Source organism: Pelophylax lessonae, assembly GCF_965119305.1.
Source record: "Pelophylax lessonae genome assembly, chromosome: 6".
In the NCBI taxonomy this organism is placed as follows: domain Eukaryota; kingdom Metazoa; phylum Chordata; class Amphibia; order Anura; family Ranidae; genus Pelophylax; species Pelophylax lessonae.
This window is the reverse complement of record NC_138773.1, coordinates 189912914-189929146: the sequence shown is the minus strand read 5'-3', so window position 1 is coordinate 189929146 and position 16233 is coordinate 189912914. Positions and strand designations below refer to the sequence as shown.

The 16233-nt window shown below is 45.4% G+C and overlaps 2 protein-coding genes across 2 annotated transcripts in view; both read right to left on the bottom strand.

Moving 5' to 3' along the window:
* The window catches only part of LOC309557703 (caspase-8-like), a gene marked incomplete at its 5' end in the record, with an annotated part of 29147 nt that extends 28811 nt beyond the window's left edge, over positions 1–336 (bottom strand). Inside the window, one exon of the mRNA XM_082260481.1 lies at positions 214–336. Coding sequence (XP_082116607.1) covers positions 214–336 — 123 coding nt within the window. The remainder of the gene's footprint in view (positions 1–213) is intronic.
* A 224-nt stretch (positions 337–560) lies between these two features.
* The window catches only part of LOC309559212 (caspase-8-like), a gene marked incomplete at its 3' end in the record, with an annotated part of 64953 nt that continues 49280 nt past the window's right edge, over positions 561–16233 (bottom strand). The window contains exon 4 of the mRNA XM_082262431.1: positions 561–701. Within this exon, the coding sequence (XP_082118557.1) occupies positions 561–701 (141 nt within the window). The remainder of the gene's footprint in view (positions 702–16233) is intronic.

Here is a 16233-nt window from a genome sequence, read left to right as displayed (position 1 = left end):
TCACACCAGAGTCTCTGCATCTCTTCAAAGGTCCCCCATCACATAAAATCTCCCCTCATATATAAGAGCCCTTTATCACATCAGAGTCTCCCCTATAAATCAAGGTCCCCTATACATGAGTCCCCCATTACATCAGAGTCCACCCATTGCATAGTCCCCTCATATAACAGAGCCCCCCAATCACACAGTCCCCTCTTCACATCAGAGCCCTACCTTTTGGCTCCAGCAGTGGAACAGAGGGTGGGAGTTAGAGGAGGTCTGGAGAAGGCACATTTCCATCTTCTCCTGAATGCTGGGGGTGGCCCTCCCATGCTGCCTGCCCTGAATCAGAGTCATAACTCGTGACACTAATCCAGGGCAAATAGAGTCCCGTGCTCACAGCACCCTGGGGGAACACAGACGGCACCCTGATTGAGAAACACTGGTCTACACCAATAACCCATGTTTTGTGGATCTCCTCTCTGGAGCCCATAGGAGTTTCCACTAAATGAACTAGGTAATCAAACTTCCCTTAAACAAATCTAGATTATCTCATGATTTATTATTTTTTGGGGAAAATATCACATACCTGGGTTGTTTTGCTCATATTCTAAAAGTTTCTTTTTGAAGTCGTTAACCATATGTTCAGATTTCTGTTTCAAATACTTCAGGTTTTGCAGTAGACCTTTTTTCTCCAACTCAATAAAAACATCCATCATATTCTGGAACAGATTGAGAATAATATGTATGTCATATAGGTAGATTTAGCCATGATCCCAGAATGATTACCAATAATGATGTTTATATGTACTCTAAAGTTCATTGGATTACACACTTTTCCTGTTTTACAACAGTTTTTTTACATGGTAACTCCACTGTCATGGGGAAAAAAATAGCAAATAAAGAAAAAATAATATAGCGTATACAATTGCGACACAAGTCGTATTGTAAATGAATGTTATTAAAAATGACCTTTCCTTTTCTATCTGCAGCTGCTGTCATTTTTTGAAAATGCAATGCAATATGGCTACCTGGAGTTGTTCTGTACACAGAATATGTACTGACCACACCCCAGAAACATAATTTCCTGCTTGTATGATTGGCTCACCAATTTTCCCAGAAGTATACACTAAGATACAAGTCAGACTTCAGGCATCCCCTGCAACAAAAATGTCATTTTTTTTGTGAGATACTCCCAATAGGAACACGTCTAGAGGGATGCCAGCTCAGCAGCTTTCCTCATTAGTGCTCTGCAGGTACACAGACTGACTTAGGCCCCTTTCACACGATCAGACCAATCAGGTCTGTCTATTTTTCAGGCTGACCTGATTGGGCCACCCATTCTTCTCTATGGAGAGGGGGATGTCAGCAGAGATGTGTCCACTGACAACTGCCTGTCATCCGATCTGACAAGATCCGCTTAAAACAGACAGATGGCGATACGTTCGCCATCCGTCCAGCTGGTCGGATGGGATTGGATGAAAATGAACACGCTGTCCACTTTCATCTGATTTCCTCATAGAGGAGAGCGGACATAGTGAGCAGACGGACCTGTCATCCGCCTGCTCAACAGAGCGATCCCCACAGAGCTAGCGTAGTCTGCCGAGTGGCATCTCATGGCAACTCTCTGAGGACCTAAAAAAAAAGAATTGTTGCTTTACATAAAGATGGCCTAGGCTATAAGAAGATTGCCAAGACCCTGAAACTGAGCTGCAGCACGGTGTCCAAAGACCATACAGCAGTTTAACAGGCCAGGTTCAACTCAGAACAGGCCTAGCCATGGTCGACCAAAGAAGTTGAGAGCACATGCTCAGCGTCATATCCAGAGATTTTCTTTGGGAAATAGACCTATGAGTGCTGCCAGCATTGCTGCAGAGGTCGAAGGGGTGGGAGGTCAGCCTGTCAGTGCTCAGACCATACGCAGCACACTGCATCAAATTGGTCTGCATGGCTGTCCTCCCAGAAGGAAGCCTCTTCTAAAGATGATGCACATGAAAGCCCACAAACATTACTGGAACCATGTCCTGTGGTCTGATGAGACCAAGATAAACTTATTTGGTTCAGATAGTGTCAAGCATGTGTGGTGGCAATCAGGTGGGGAGTACAAAGACAAGTGTGTCTTGCCTACAATCAAGCATGGTGATGGGAGTGTTATGGTCTGGGGCTGTATGAGTGCTGCCGGCACTAGGGAGCTACATTTCATTGAGGGAACCATGAATGCCAACATGTACTGTGACATACTGAAGCAGAGCATGATCCCCTCCCTTCGTAGACTGGGCCACAGGGCACTATTCAAACTTGCTAAAGAAGCTGAGAATAAAGGTGATGGACTAGCCAGGCATGTCTCCAGATCTAAACCCTATTGAGCATCTGTGGGACCTCCTCAAACAGAAGGTGGAGGAGCGCAAGGTCTGTAACATCCACCAGCTCTGTCATGTCGTCAAGGAGGAGTGGAAGAGGACTCCAGTGGCAACCTGTGAAGCTCTGGTGAACGCCATGCCCAGGAGGGTTAAGGCAGTGCTGGAAAATAAAGGTGACCACACAAAATATTGACACTTTGGGCCCATTTGGACTTTTTCACTTTGGGGTGTACTCACTTTTGTTGCCAGCTGTTTAGACATTAATGGCTGTGTGTTGAGTTATTTTGAGGGGACAGCAAATTTACACTGTTATACAAGGTGTACACTCACTACTTTACATTGTAGAAAAGTGTCAATTCTTTAGTGTTGTCACGTGAAAAGATATAATAAAATATTTACAAAAACGTGATGGGTGTACTCACTTTTGTGAGATACTGTATATACTATCTACGCATATACCCGTTTTCCAAATGGGAGTAAATGTTAGTAAAAGTCTATTAGTATAGCCAAAAATGTCACATTTCACTGTTTTCCAAACATGACCTTTGCGATGATCTGTGCCTTTTTCAGTTTTGAATATTTTATTTTTAAATTCAAAGTAGACTCTACCATCATGTTCTTCAGTTGTAGATCAAGGACCTTTAATATATAATTTCCAAAATAAAAGATTGTACACTGTTAGTAGAGATGGACATCGCTATGATTTATAAGAATTTTGGCTTACGTTCAGCTTTAAATACTTTAACCACCTCAATACTGGACACTTTTACCCCCTTGCTGCCCAGGCCAAATTTCAGATGTACTGTAATGGTCGCCTCTATACAATTGGTCAGGGAATATAGCTTAGTGTAGCGTCAACTATAGCATTCCCAGTTCCTATAAGCCAAGCAAGCCTAGCCTACTGGTACTTGGCCAGGGATGCCATGTTCACTGGCCAGGAATTACAGAAGACTAAAAAAAAAGGAAGAACAAAAGAGTTCTTGTGGTTCCAAGAGTGCAGTTATGCACTGGGAATGGCTGGGACTGGTATCAGGATCGTCCAGGCAACAGGCAGAAATGTGGTCAATAAAAAGGCCAGGGTTACTACAGGCAGCAGCCTGAGGCCCAGATATAAGGAACACTGTTGCAGGCATACACTGGTCTGGTGACACTGGGACTGGTTTGGCGGTGGTCAAGAAAACTGTTGCTTGCAGCACTGGTCTGGTGTGGTGGCAATAAAGAACACTGATTCTAGTTACACTGGTCTAGTGACACTCTGGCTGGTGTGGTGTTGATCAGAGAACGGTGATTGGCTGCACTATTAGGGCTCATTCACGTGTGGGGTTGGGGGAGGTAAAACATTGTGGTTGAGCTTCGGTTTTACCACCCCGGGCCCTCAACCGCTATCCCCCTTAGTTGCAGAGGCAGTGGCCGTTAGTGTACACATGCTGTGGCTGCCATACTTTGCTTTGCAGCTGTGGCAGGAATTATACCCCCACTGATAGTGACACATTCAAGTGAATGGTGTTGCTTGTGTGGAGTTCAAGGGGCTAAAGCAGGTGATGAGGAGGCAATACAGTGCCTCCTCACTGCCTGTCAAATGCTCTCTGAAGAGCGATCCAAATGCTCTCTGTGCAATCTTCAGAGAGCATTTCACATATGAACAAGTCCTTATGGTAACACTGTGACTGCTGTGGCGATGATCAGAGACACTGTGACTGCTGTGGCAGTGATCAGAGACACTGACTGCTGTGGCGGTAATCATGGACACTGTAACTGGTGTGGTAGTGATCATGGACCCTGTAACTGGTGTGGCGGTATTCACGGACATTTTAATTGGTGTGGTGGTGATTATGGACATTGTAACTGGTGTAATGGTGATCCAGGACATTGCTACTGGTGCGGCGGTGATTATGGACACTGAATTGGTGATGGGGAATAGGAAACTATCTGGTGACAGTATGTAAAAAAAAAAAAAAACAATCTTATTAGGTGTTTTTTTACTTTATTTTTTTACATACTGTCACCAGAATAGCAGCGTTAATTTTGATGTCAGATTTTGATTGCATTTTAGTCATAGGGGTTTATTTATTAAAGGCAAATCGACTGTGAACTACAAGTGCACTTCAAGTGCGCTTGGACGTGCAGTCGCTGTAGGTCTGAGGGGGACATGCAAGAAAATAAATAAACAGCATTTTTGCTTGCACGTGATTGGATGATAGAAATCAGCAGAGCTTCCCCTAATTTCAGATCTCATATCTACAGCGACTGCACTTCCAAGTGCACTTGTAGCACACAGTGGATTTGCGTTTAGTTAATAAGCCCAATAATGCAATTTTAGGTTTAGTCGTATTTTAGTCATCTTTGTTTTAGTTTTAGTCCTAATTTAGTCGACTAAAATCTCCAGTATATTATTGTCAACTAAAATCTCCAGTACATTTTAGTTCACTAAAATCCAATGGGTTTATTTAAATTGTAATGCATACTTGTAAGCATTTCTCTAGAATTGCCAAACCCATTATATACTCTTGAGGTAAAAATCTAATAACATGTTATTATTTATGGTATTAGTTCCGGTTCACATTTATGCGATCACAGAGATCGCATGTAATTCGGAGCGCACTGCTCCTAAAATTACATGCGATGTCTGTGCGGTGCAAATTCAGCCATACAGTTTGTATGGCTGAATTCACACCGCAATCGCACCAAACACGCACAGGACCCTTTTTTTGGTCGGCAGCAGAATCGGATCGCATGGTGGTTCACAATAGTGCGATCCGATTCTGTGCGAACTCTCTGATCTGGGGGTGTCGTTAACTTTAAATTGACACCCCCAGCATATCGCATATGGCAGTGTGAACTGCCTGTGCTGCGGATGCGATGCAGGAACACGCTGTATATTCGCAGGGTTCCCGCATCACATAAATGTGAACTGGCACTTAAGGTTTGAACATGCACTACAGACACAGATCAGACACAGATTTGATATATAACGTCTTTATAAATAAAACAAAGTTTTATTGCTTTTTGACAAACAGAAGTGAAACTTTAAACAAACAAAAAAAAACTGTAAACTTTATTGGCTGTAATGCCATTGCACATATTACCTGAATATATTACCAACATTAAATATTAAAAAAAATTTAGGAAAAACTTTTTCTTAATTTTTTTCCTTTTGGCAGCTTAGTAGATGCCCCCTATGTATTCTTATATGGCAGTGCAGTATTTAATTTTGATGTCAAATTTCTATTTTTTTGTCCTAGTCTTTTGACTAAAAATTAAATTTTTGTAAGAACTTACAATAAAATTCTTTTCTCTGAGTCCTCTGACAATAAAATTCCTTTCTCTGAGTCCTCTGACAGACACGGCTCTGGAAGTTTCTTCGCTAATGGGTTATATGTGCCCTCTTCGGGAGTAGCTAGGCAGTGAAAGCTTTCACTAGGCACGCCTTTAGGGGCCATCCTATCCACATGACCCCAGACACACCTGCTCATAGAATCAGTTTCGTAGCAAAGCAGTGAAGGAGAACACAACCAACCCCAACATAGAGAGGCGGGAGCTGCGTCTGTCAGAGGACTTTTAAGGTAAGTTCTCACAAAAATAAAATTTTCTCTTATGTCCTCTGACAGACGCGGCTCTGGAAGTTTCTTCACTAATGGGACATCCCATAGCAGTGTAGGCATGAGGGGTGGGAAGAACGCAACCAACTGTTAACAACTATTAACGTTTCAACAAAGCTAAAAAACGTAGCCAACATGGCAATAGAAGCTCAACCAACATCAACAGGAGCTTACCCCAAAACAAAAAATCCATCCCTGAAAGAGAACACTCAGTCTCTTCAGCAAACAGCGGCCTGCAAAACTCTGTGGCCAAAGGAAGCATCCGAGGATGCCATCACATCAATCTTGTAGAATTTTGTAAAAGTGTGTACAGATGACCAGGTCGCCGTTTTACACACCTGAGCCACAGAAGCCTGATGGCGAAAAGCCCAAGAGGCACTCAGCGCTCTAGTAGAATGCACCCTCACAGGGAAAGGAGGAACCTGACCCTTCAATGAATGGGCCTGAACAATAGTCTGTCTGATCCATTTTGATATGGTTGCAACAGACACAGCCGAACCCTTTCGAGATCCCTCGGAAAGGACAAACAGGGAATTAGATGTCCGAAACGATTCTGTGGCCGACAGGTAAATCCTGATCGCTCAAACCACATCCAGCGAATGCAGGGCAAATTCTTTAGGATGCTTGAGCTTCGCACAGAGCGAAGGCAACACAATATCCTCATTGAGGTGGAAAGCCGACACCACCTCGGGGAGAAAAGATTGGTTAGGTCTTAAAACAACCTTATCCCTATGAACGACCAGATAAGGTGAATGGCAGGACAGAGCCGCCAATTCAGACACCATGCGAGCAGAGGTGATAGCTATCCGAAAGGCAACTTTCTGAGACAACAAACTAATATTTTCAAAGGGAGGTCTTTGTAGAATGGACAAAACCAAATTCAGATCCCACGGAGGTAAAGGGGACCTCCTCGGCGGAGCTAGATGACACACCCCCTGAATAAAGGTGCGAATCAAGGAGTTAGTCACCAAGGGAGGTTGCAAATAAATGGCTAAGGCCGACACCTGATCTTTAATCGTGCCTAGAGCCAAACTTTGCTCCACTCCTTTCTGAAAGAAAGCCAAGACCCTCGCCACCAAAAGGAACGAGGATGCAACCCTTGCGACTCCCACCAGGCAATATACATCTTCCAAGTACGATGATAAATTTTCCTGGATGTACATAGTTACATAGTTTGTGAGGTTGAAAAAAGACATCAGTCCATCCAGTTCAACCTATGATGTGTGTGTGTGTTTGAAGTTAACTGTACATTGTATACCCTCTTACGTTCTTTGATGGTGCCCATCTAGTAGTTTTTTGAAGCTATCGATGCTCCTTGCTGATACTACTGCTTGTGGAAGAGAATTCCACATCCTTACTGCTCTGACAGTAAAGAACCCCTTACGTATTTTAAGGTTAAACCGTTTTTCCTCTAGTTTTAGTGAGTGGCCATGTGTCTTATTGTATTCTGTTTCTCTGAAAAGTTTGTTCCTTATGCTAGGGTCATCACCAGTACAGTATTTGTACATTGATATCATATCCCCCCTCAAGCGTCTCTTCTCCAGAGAGAATAAGTTCAATACTTGTAGTCTTTCCTCATAGCTGATGTCCTCCATTCTCCTAATTATTTTTGTTGCCCTTCTCTGGACTCTCTCCAGCTCCAGCACATCCTTCCTGAGGACCGGTGCCCAGAACTGGACGGAATACTCCAGATGTGGCTGGACCAGAGTCTTGTAGAGTGGGAGAATAATCTCTTTATTTCTGGAGTGAATCCTCTTTTTTATACATGCCAGTATTTTGTTGGCTTTGCTTGCAGTGGCTTGGCATTGCATGCCACTGCCAAGCCTGTTGTCCACTATGACCCCCAGGTCCTTTTCCATCTTAAATTCGCCCAGAGGTTCCCCCCCTGAGTAGCTTGCTTTTGTGTTTCTGACGTCCAAGTGCATTACTTTTCAACATTAAACCTCATCTGCCATGCAGTTGCCCACCCCATTATTTTACCCAGGTCTGCTTGTAAGGTTTCCACATCCTGCATCGAAGATATTGGCATGCTTAGTTTAGTATCATCCGCAAATACCGAGATTGTGCTAGATATCCCCTCCTCTAGGTAGTTTATGAATAAATTAAACAGGATTGGTCCCAGTACAGAACCTTGGGGGACCCCACTTTCCACACCCGCCCAATCTGAGTACTTTCCATTTATCACCACCCTCTAGACTCTCCCCTGGAGCCAGTTCTCTATCCAGGTACTCACCCTATGGTCCATATCTATGTACCTTAGTTTGTACAGTAAGCATTTGTGGGGAACTGTGTCAAATTCCTTTGCAAAGTCCAGATACACCACATCCACAGGCGTTCCTTTGTCTAGATGGCAACTCACCTCATCGTAGAAGGTTAGTAGATTGGTCTAGCAAGAGCGATTTTTCATGAATCCATGCTGATTACTACTAATAATACCGTTCTCATTACTAAAGTCTTGCATATAGTCTCTTAACATCCCCTCCAAAATCTTGCAGACTACTGATGTTAGGCTGACCAGCCTATAGTTACCCGGGATATATCTCTGCCCTTTTTTAAATATTGGTACCACGTTGGCTTTTTTCCATTCAGCTGACACCATACCCGTCTGTAGACTATCCTTAAAGAGCAAGAATAATGGTCTGGCTATCACCTGGCTGAGCTCTTTAAGAACCCTCGCCATCCGGTCCCGGTGATTTATTTATGTTAAGTTTCTCTAGTTTAGTTCTAAGTCTATCTTCTGTTAACCATGGGGGTACTTCCTGAGGTGTATTATTTAATTTACCATTACAAACTGGGTTAGTGTAGCCCCCCCCAATTCTTTTGTGAAGACTAAAGAGAAGAAATGATTTAACTCTTTTGCCTTCTCTCTGTCCTCTGTGGCCAGATTCCCTTCCTCGTCTTTTATGGGGCCAATTTGTCCTGGCCTCGCTTTCTTACTATTTATATACTTAAAGAATTTCTTGGGGGTTTTTTTTTACTTTCTTCCACTATATGTCTCTCGTGTTCTATTTTAGCCGCCTTGATTTCGCCTTTACATTTCTTATTACACTCTTTGTAATGCTTGAATGCTGCCAATGACCCCTCAGCCTTGTATTTTTTAAAGGTCTTTTCTTTAATATTAATATGCATTTTTATGTTGGAGTTTAGCCACCCAAGGTTTAGTTTTGCTCTTTTAAATGTATTTCTCTTTGGAATGCACTGGCCAATCCCTTTATTTAGTATGCTCTTGAAGCACTCCCATTTTTCCTCTGTGTTCTTTGTTCCCAGGGTTCTATCCCATTTGATATTTTCTAGCAAAGAGCGCAGTTTTGGGAAATTGGATATTACCCTTGTGTTTCCTGTTACTATGATTAATACTGAAACGTATTGACCTATGGTCACTGTCAGGGCCGGATTAAGAGCATCATGGTCTTGGTGCTGAGGATTTTGAAGGGCCTTAAGGGCCGTGCCTTGGCATGCACCCAGAGGAGGAAGGGTGCAGCCATGCATGCCTAATTCAACATGGGATGCTGTCTCTGAAGCCCATAAACACATCCATGCATCGGCAACTGTCCCTCCTTGTCAGGCCTTCGCGCTGTGTGGGGAGGTTCTGAGGGTGCTGCCTGGGGAAGCGAGCATAGAAGCCAGACTTCTGTGTTTACAAGTGACAGAAGAGCGGTCACAGTGAATATGGCCAACCCGGGGCCTATATAAAAGGTAGGGGCCTGGAGCTGCAGCTCCAATAGCCCCTACGTTAATCTGGCCCTGGTCACTGTTTTCCTAAGTTGCCCCGTATTTCTATATCCGTGAGCAGGTCTGTATTGTTGGTAGTCAGTAGGTCTAGTACCACATTGTTTCTTGTTGGTGCATTTACCATCTGCCCCATAAAATTGTCCTGCAAAACATTTAGGAACTGCCGAGCCTTGGATGAATGCGCGGTTCCTTCTGCACAGTCTATATCTGGATAATTAAAATCCCCCATTATAATGACATTTCCCATTCTTGCTGCCACTCCAATCTGTAAAAAAAGGTCCACCTCCCCCTCCTCCCTCTGGTTGGGGTCCTATAGCATACGCCCAATATTACTTTCCCCATAGTGCCTTCCCTTTGAAGTTCTACCTATAGTGATTCTACCTTATCCATAGTTCCATTATTAATATCATCCCTCATATTTACCTGTACACTGTTCTTAATATACAGACATACCCCTCCCCCTTTTTTACCTTCTCTATCTCTGCGATAAAGGGAATACCCTTGAATGGTCCCCAGCCAATCATGAGAGCTGTCAACCAAGTCTCTGTAATCCCCACAAAATCTAAGTCCTCCTCATACATCAGCAGCTCCAACTCTCCCATCTTGTTGGACAGGCTTCTAGCATTGGTATACAAACCTTGTAATTTTGACCGGATGCAAACTATATCCTTGTTTGATGTTGTTTTTAGGCTGCTCTTGTGATCTTTCCCCATACCCACCAAGTAGCCTTCCTAGCTCTCAATAAGGTAGGAATCACAGCCTCAGAGAGACCTCTGTCTCTCAACACCTGGCCTTCAACTGCCAAGCCATTAAAACCAGCGACTGTAAAGCAGGATGGAAGATTGGTCCTTGAGACAGTAGATCTTCTCTCAGAGGCAACCGCCATGGAGGCTCGACGGCCATCCTCACCACATCTGCATACCAAGACCGGCGAAGTCTGGCGCTACTAGGATCACCTGCACCGTCTCCACCGCCAACCTGCGGAGGAATCGAGACAACAGTTGTAGCGGAGAAAAGGCATAGATCAGCCGATAACGGCTCCAAGGCACCACCAGTGCGTCCGAGGTGTTGGCCAGAGGATCTAGAGGCCTGGCCACAAACCACTCTACTTTTCTGTTCAGAAGAGATGCAAACAGATCCACCTCCGGAGTTCCACATCGGGCACACAGGAGGCGAAAGACCTCGGGATGCAGGGACCATTCCTCCTGATCCAGAGTCTGACTACTCAGGTAATCCACCTGCCAATTTTTCCACCCCTGGGTTGTGAACTGCAGAAAGAGACGGAATGTGCGCCTCGGCCCAGGTCAGAATCTCAGCCACTTCCATGGCCGCCCAAGCACTCTTGGTGCCCCCTTGGTGATTGATGTAAGCCACAGTCGTGGCATTTTCATTGCGACAGAAGCCACCACAAGAGCTCTGGCCGCGTGAGATGGCTTAGACAAATCATCCTGTCCAAGGACTGCGGATCCTTGCTCCACTTGGTAAGAATCTCTGCTTGCAGAGGTCTCGTATGAAATCGGGCAAATGGGACCGCCTCGAGGACCAACACCATCAGCTACAGAGCCCTCATACAGGTCAGCAGAAAGGAGAGATCATTGTCCTTCGGGATCCTGATCTCGCCCTGCAAGGTCCAGAGCTTTTTCTCCGGCTTGAGCGGAGTTCAAGATCATGCCCAGATAACTCAGTCGTACTGACGGAGTCAGCGCAGACTTCAGGAAGTTGATGGTCCACCCAAACTCCTGAAGCGTCTGAACTGTGAATGCCAGGTCGTCCGACAGGGTGACACAAGAGCTCGCCCTTAACAATAAATCGCCCAGATAACCGAGGACCGCAATCCCCTTCTTGCGGAGCAAAGCCAACACCGGGCCAAAACCTTGGCTAGACTAAAGGGTAATGCCACAAATTGATAATGCTCCTCCGCCACCGCGAAACTGAGATACCGTTGGTGGCCCTCGTAAATAGGGATGTGCAGATACGCATCTTTTAAATCGATGGAGGCCAGAAAATCTCCTTGTTGCAAAGATGCCACCACCGACCGGATGGATTCCATCAAAACTTCTATACCAGCACAAAGTGGTTCAGTGATTTGAGGTACAGAATTGGACGCACCTTGCCCTCCTTCCTGGGCACCGTGAACAGGTTTGAGTAAAAACCCCGAAACCTGTCCGGCTGAGGAACCGGGACAATAATGCCCTGTGTAAGGAGATCCTGCACTGCCTCCCTGAAATCGACCAAACGTTCCAGAGACACACGGAGATTTGATGGGAAGAACCTGTCTGCTGGGCGAGACCGGAATTCAATCTTGTACCCTGTACAAATCAATTTGTGAACCCATTTGTCTGGAATAGGAGACGTCCAGGGTTCCTGAAAATGGTGCAGACGTCCCCCCACCCCTGAACTGGGTGAGGGCGTTCCTTCATGCAGAGGAGGAATTGTCCGTCGAACCATACTGACCGGCCTTGGGCTTACCCGACCAAGACTTCTTGTCTCCTCCAGAGGCTCTGAACAGTTTGCCTTTTTCCTGCGCCCCTGAAGCACGAAAAAGCCCCCAGTGTGCTTTGAAGGAAGGCTCCCGCTTACTGCGAGGTGCCTTACCTTTTGAGGATTTGGGGAGAAGAGTACTCTTGCCCCCTGTTAGGCCCTTGATTAACTCATCCAAGGAGTCGCCAAAGAGGCGTTCACCCAAAAAGGGAAGTCAGCCATGGCCTTCTTAGAAGCCTGGTCCACCGACCAGCTCTTCAGCCACACCATGCGGCGTAATGTGACCCCTACTGCAGACACTCTGGCAACCAAAGGGGCCCCGTCCAGGGCCGCATCACACAGGTACACCATGGCCTGGGCCATCTGATCTGTGAGTTCAATTAGAGTCAGAGGAACCGACTCAGACTGCAGGTTGCTCTGAAGCACCTTGATCCATTCTGTAACCATCTGAGAAACTAATACAGAGGCGAACATGGGTTTGAGCAGCGAACCTGCCACCAAGTGTAGGTGGTGGGAAAGTGCCTCAGTAAGCCTGTCCACCGGGTCTTTAAACACCGGGGAATCTTCCACGGGTACCACAGTTGATCTGTTCAACCGGAAACAATGTGATCCACCTTAGGTGACACTGTCCAGCGCAAAAGGATAACGGCGCAGAAAGCGCTTGGGCACCACCAGCATGTGCTTAATGCACCGCCATTGCTCATTCACGATTTCGTGAAAGTCCTCGGGACAAGGAAAAACCTGACCCGACTTCTGGGCATTGCAGGAGCCGAAGACAACCCGCTTTCCTGACTGTGTGGGCTCATCATCCAGTTGTAATGTTTCCCTCACTGAACGAATCAGTGCTTCCACCAGAGCGCGTTCCCGCGCTGCAGCTGAGGAGGATTCATCCTCCTCATTATCTGACTGTGAGGACATGGATCCCTCAGGGGGAGCGTTGTCCGTGGCCACCATATCAGGCTCTGAATCAGAGGACTGAGAGGGCATCTGCCTTTTTTGAGTATTAACTTGTTTCATTACAAGGTCCACTTTGGACGCCAGAGTTTCTAAGGCTGAAGACAGAGACCCCAGAGAAGGTGAACCGGATGGGCCGGCTGCACAAATAAGGTCAGAGGGGAAATTTCCAGTTTGGCCCTTTAAATGTTGCGCTCGCGGTCCGCACCGCTATACCGCACTTTAAGGCTAGCAGATATCCTGACAGGAGCCAAGTGTGTCCGAGGAATGTTAAAAGGACTAAAAAACCCCTTACTACTAGCCAACTTGGATAAGTAAACCTCTCTGTCAGTCTGTCAGCAGCAAGTGAAACTCCAATACAAAAGAATAGGAAAGACAGAGAAAATGGCTGCCGCCCATACAGCGCGGTTGCCCACACTTAAGAAAACAGCGCCAAACACACAGGGAAACAAAGAAAATGGCTGATGTCCTTACATAGATGCAGCTTGATGCCCACATTTAAAATGGCAGCCGAAAATGGCGCCAGCGGTCAGAAGCCCAGAGAATGAGGCTTTCATCGGAGCTCACTACAGGAAACCCCCCAGGACAAGGTAACATTGTCAAACCCCTTCTCCCAGGCGCTAGTCGCCGCTATAGCGACCTCAGCAGGAGCAGGGAGGGCAGGACCTGTCCTGACAGGCCAGGGAGATATTTTAGAAAACACATTCCTTTTATCCCCAGGAGTGGGCCCACAGCTCTGAGGTGGCTCTGAGGAAGAGGCTGAGCCTCGAAATGCGTCAGCCGTCATCTCATCGGATTATGGACTTTCATATGGACTATTCCTGACACTGGAGCAACTGAGCTTGTTATGATCATTTTTACACCTGTGTTTGTGAGTAGCCATTTTATATGTTGCATAAATAAAGCCTATTATTGAGGATAATGCGCTAGCTCGATGCGCCCTTTCTTTGTTTCTTTTTGCCTTTAGTACCGTTGGACTACCCCAGTCCTTTTTGGGCTGCAAGACCTAGCCATCCAAGAAGCCAGCTGTAAGTCCCGTGGTGTGTGGTCGGGGAGCTTGGATTCTAAGCGCAGGAGAAGGGTGGTATCCCCCCACAGGCATCTGTCCCAGGGACACGAGGGGCTTGTATCACTCACCATACCATGGACCGTGGGTCTCCACTCCGAAAAAACAGCTTGCCTCCCACCCTGAGTGGGGGTGCTGCCAGCCAAGAGGGGTACGCTGCAACTCAGGGCGTTCCAGGTTGAGGCGTCCCGGCGAAAGCATCTGTTTGCAGGCTCGTCCCCATCCGTCGGGGCTTTGTCGTGTCGAGGCCTGGGCGGACCACAACCTGCTCACGCTCGTTGGCCAGGCTGGGAGACCGTAAGGATCTATATTATCCAGTGCGAAACCTCAGCCCGGCTGTCGCTTGTAGTTCACCAGGAGGATCCCCCCTGACACTAGCTAGCGATAGAGTAAAGAAAAATAAACATAAACATGTCTTAAAAAAAAGAAAACTGAGACCGGAGTCCCAGCAGGGAACCTAGGTCCTACTCCTAAGCTAAGCAGCAAGAAACTGATTCTATAAGCAGGTGTGTCTGGGGTCATGTGGATAGGGCGGCCCCTAAAGGCATGCCTAGTGAAAGCTTTCACTGCCTAGCTACTCCTGAAGCCATTCCCATAACCCATTAGTGAAGAAACTTCCAGAGCTGCGACTGTCAGAAGACGTAAGAGAAATGCCATTTTACTTTTAGTCGTATTTTAGTCATCTGATTTGTTTTAGTTTTAGTCATATTTTAGGTAGGCCATACACAATGCGAATTTCGAACGAAAATACAAATCGAAAGTAAAATCGTTAGTTTTTCATATCGTTAGTGTGGTATGTGCGACACGCGATTTTGACTGATCCAACATGTTGGGCTTTTTTGCAAAAATTGGCCAAATTTCAAATCATTAATGGGGGGAGTTGTATGATTTGTATTACAAAACACAACTGCGCATGATTCTCAAAAAGTTCGAACTGGGAGGAAAAGATAACGAAATAAACAACAACACACGAACGATTGTTCATCTACAACATATAATGATAATAATGCAGGAAATACTACAGGTTACAGCAAAGTCTGCTGAGGTGCCATGTCTGCAAGAAAAGTGGAATAAACCCAAATGTATGTGCATGTATAATGGACCTTTCACACTTTTTAAGCAATGGCAGGAAAAAATATAAAGAAAGCAGCCAATAATGACCTACTTCAGTGTTTTACACCTAATTCACTGGGTTATTCTGGACCGGCTGCAAAGGCTTTGAATGTGATTTTCAGGAGCACATGGCGCTCATTGCCCTGGTGAGATTATCCATACCAAATCACCTTCGCAGATAGTTTACTCAGTCACAACTGACATGAAAGAAGATCTGGCGATGGTTATTCGTTATATGATCTGTAGAATGTGCAGTTACAACAGGTAAAAGAACGATTCTTCCATACAGGTTAGGAGAGAGGAACCTCAAGTATGCAAACTACAGAGTGGCACAAGAGACAAACTTAATATGAGCATTAAAGAAACAGTACATCATAATAAAACAGTAGTATCATGTAACATTACACTCCCCGTCTGAAATCTTTAGATTTCAAAGCCTATATATATATATATATATATATATATATATAAAGATAAGTCCAAATGTCAAAAGTCCAACTTGAACCTGTAAGTGAAGAAGACATTTGAAAATAATACTGGTGAGTAAACCATAAATTCGAGATACCTACAAAACAAAGAAAGTAGGCAATAAATGAACAACCAAACATGAAGTCCAAAAACAGATGGCTAAAGTCATGTAGTCTACAGTTAATAGCCGTGGAACTTCATCAGTGGCATAGTTAACAGCTATAGTGGTATTCTCCCCGCCATAGCACGTACAGCCGGTACTCTTGCATTAGTCACTAACTTGGGAGAAGAAGTACCAATTCTGTGATTGGTCGTGAGAAAGCCTGAGCGGAACCTCCTTTGGTTATCTTAATCTCAACCTTCCGAACATTTTCATCATCGCTGGGCATCACGCTTGTTGCAAGACCCATAGGCCACTCATTGCGACAGACTTCTCTATCTTTCAGAAGAACAAGGTCGGTTACTTTGAGGTTGGGCTTGG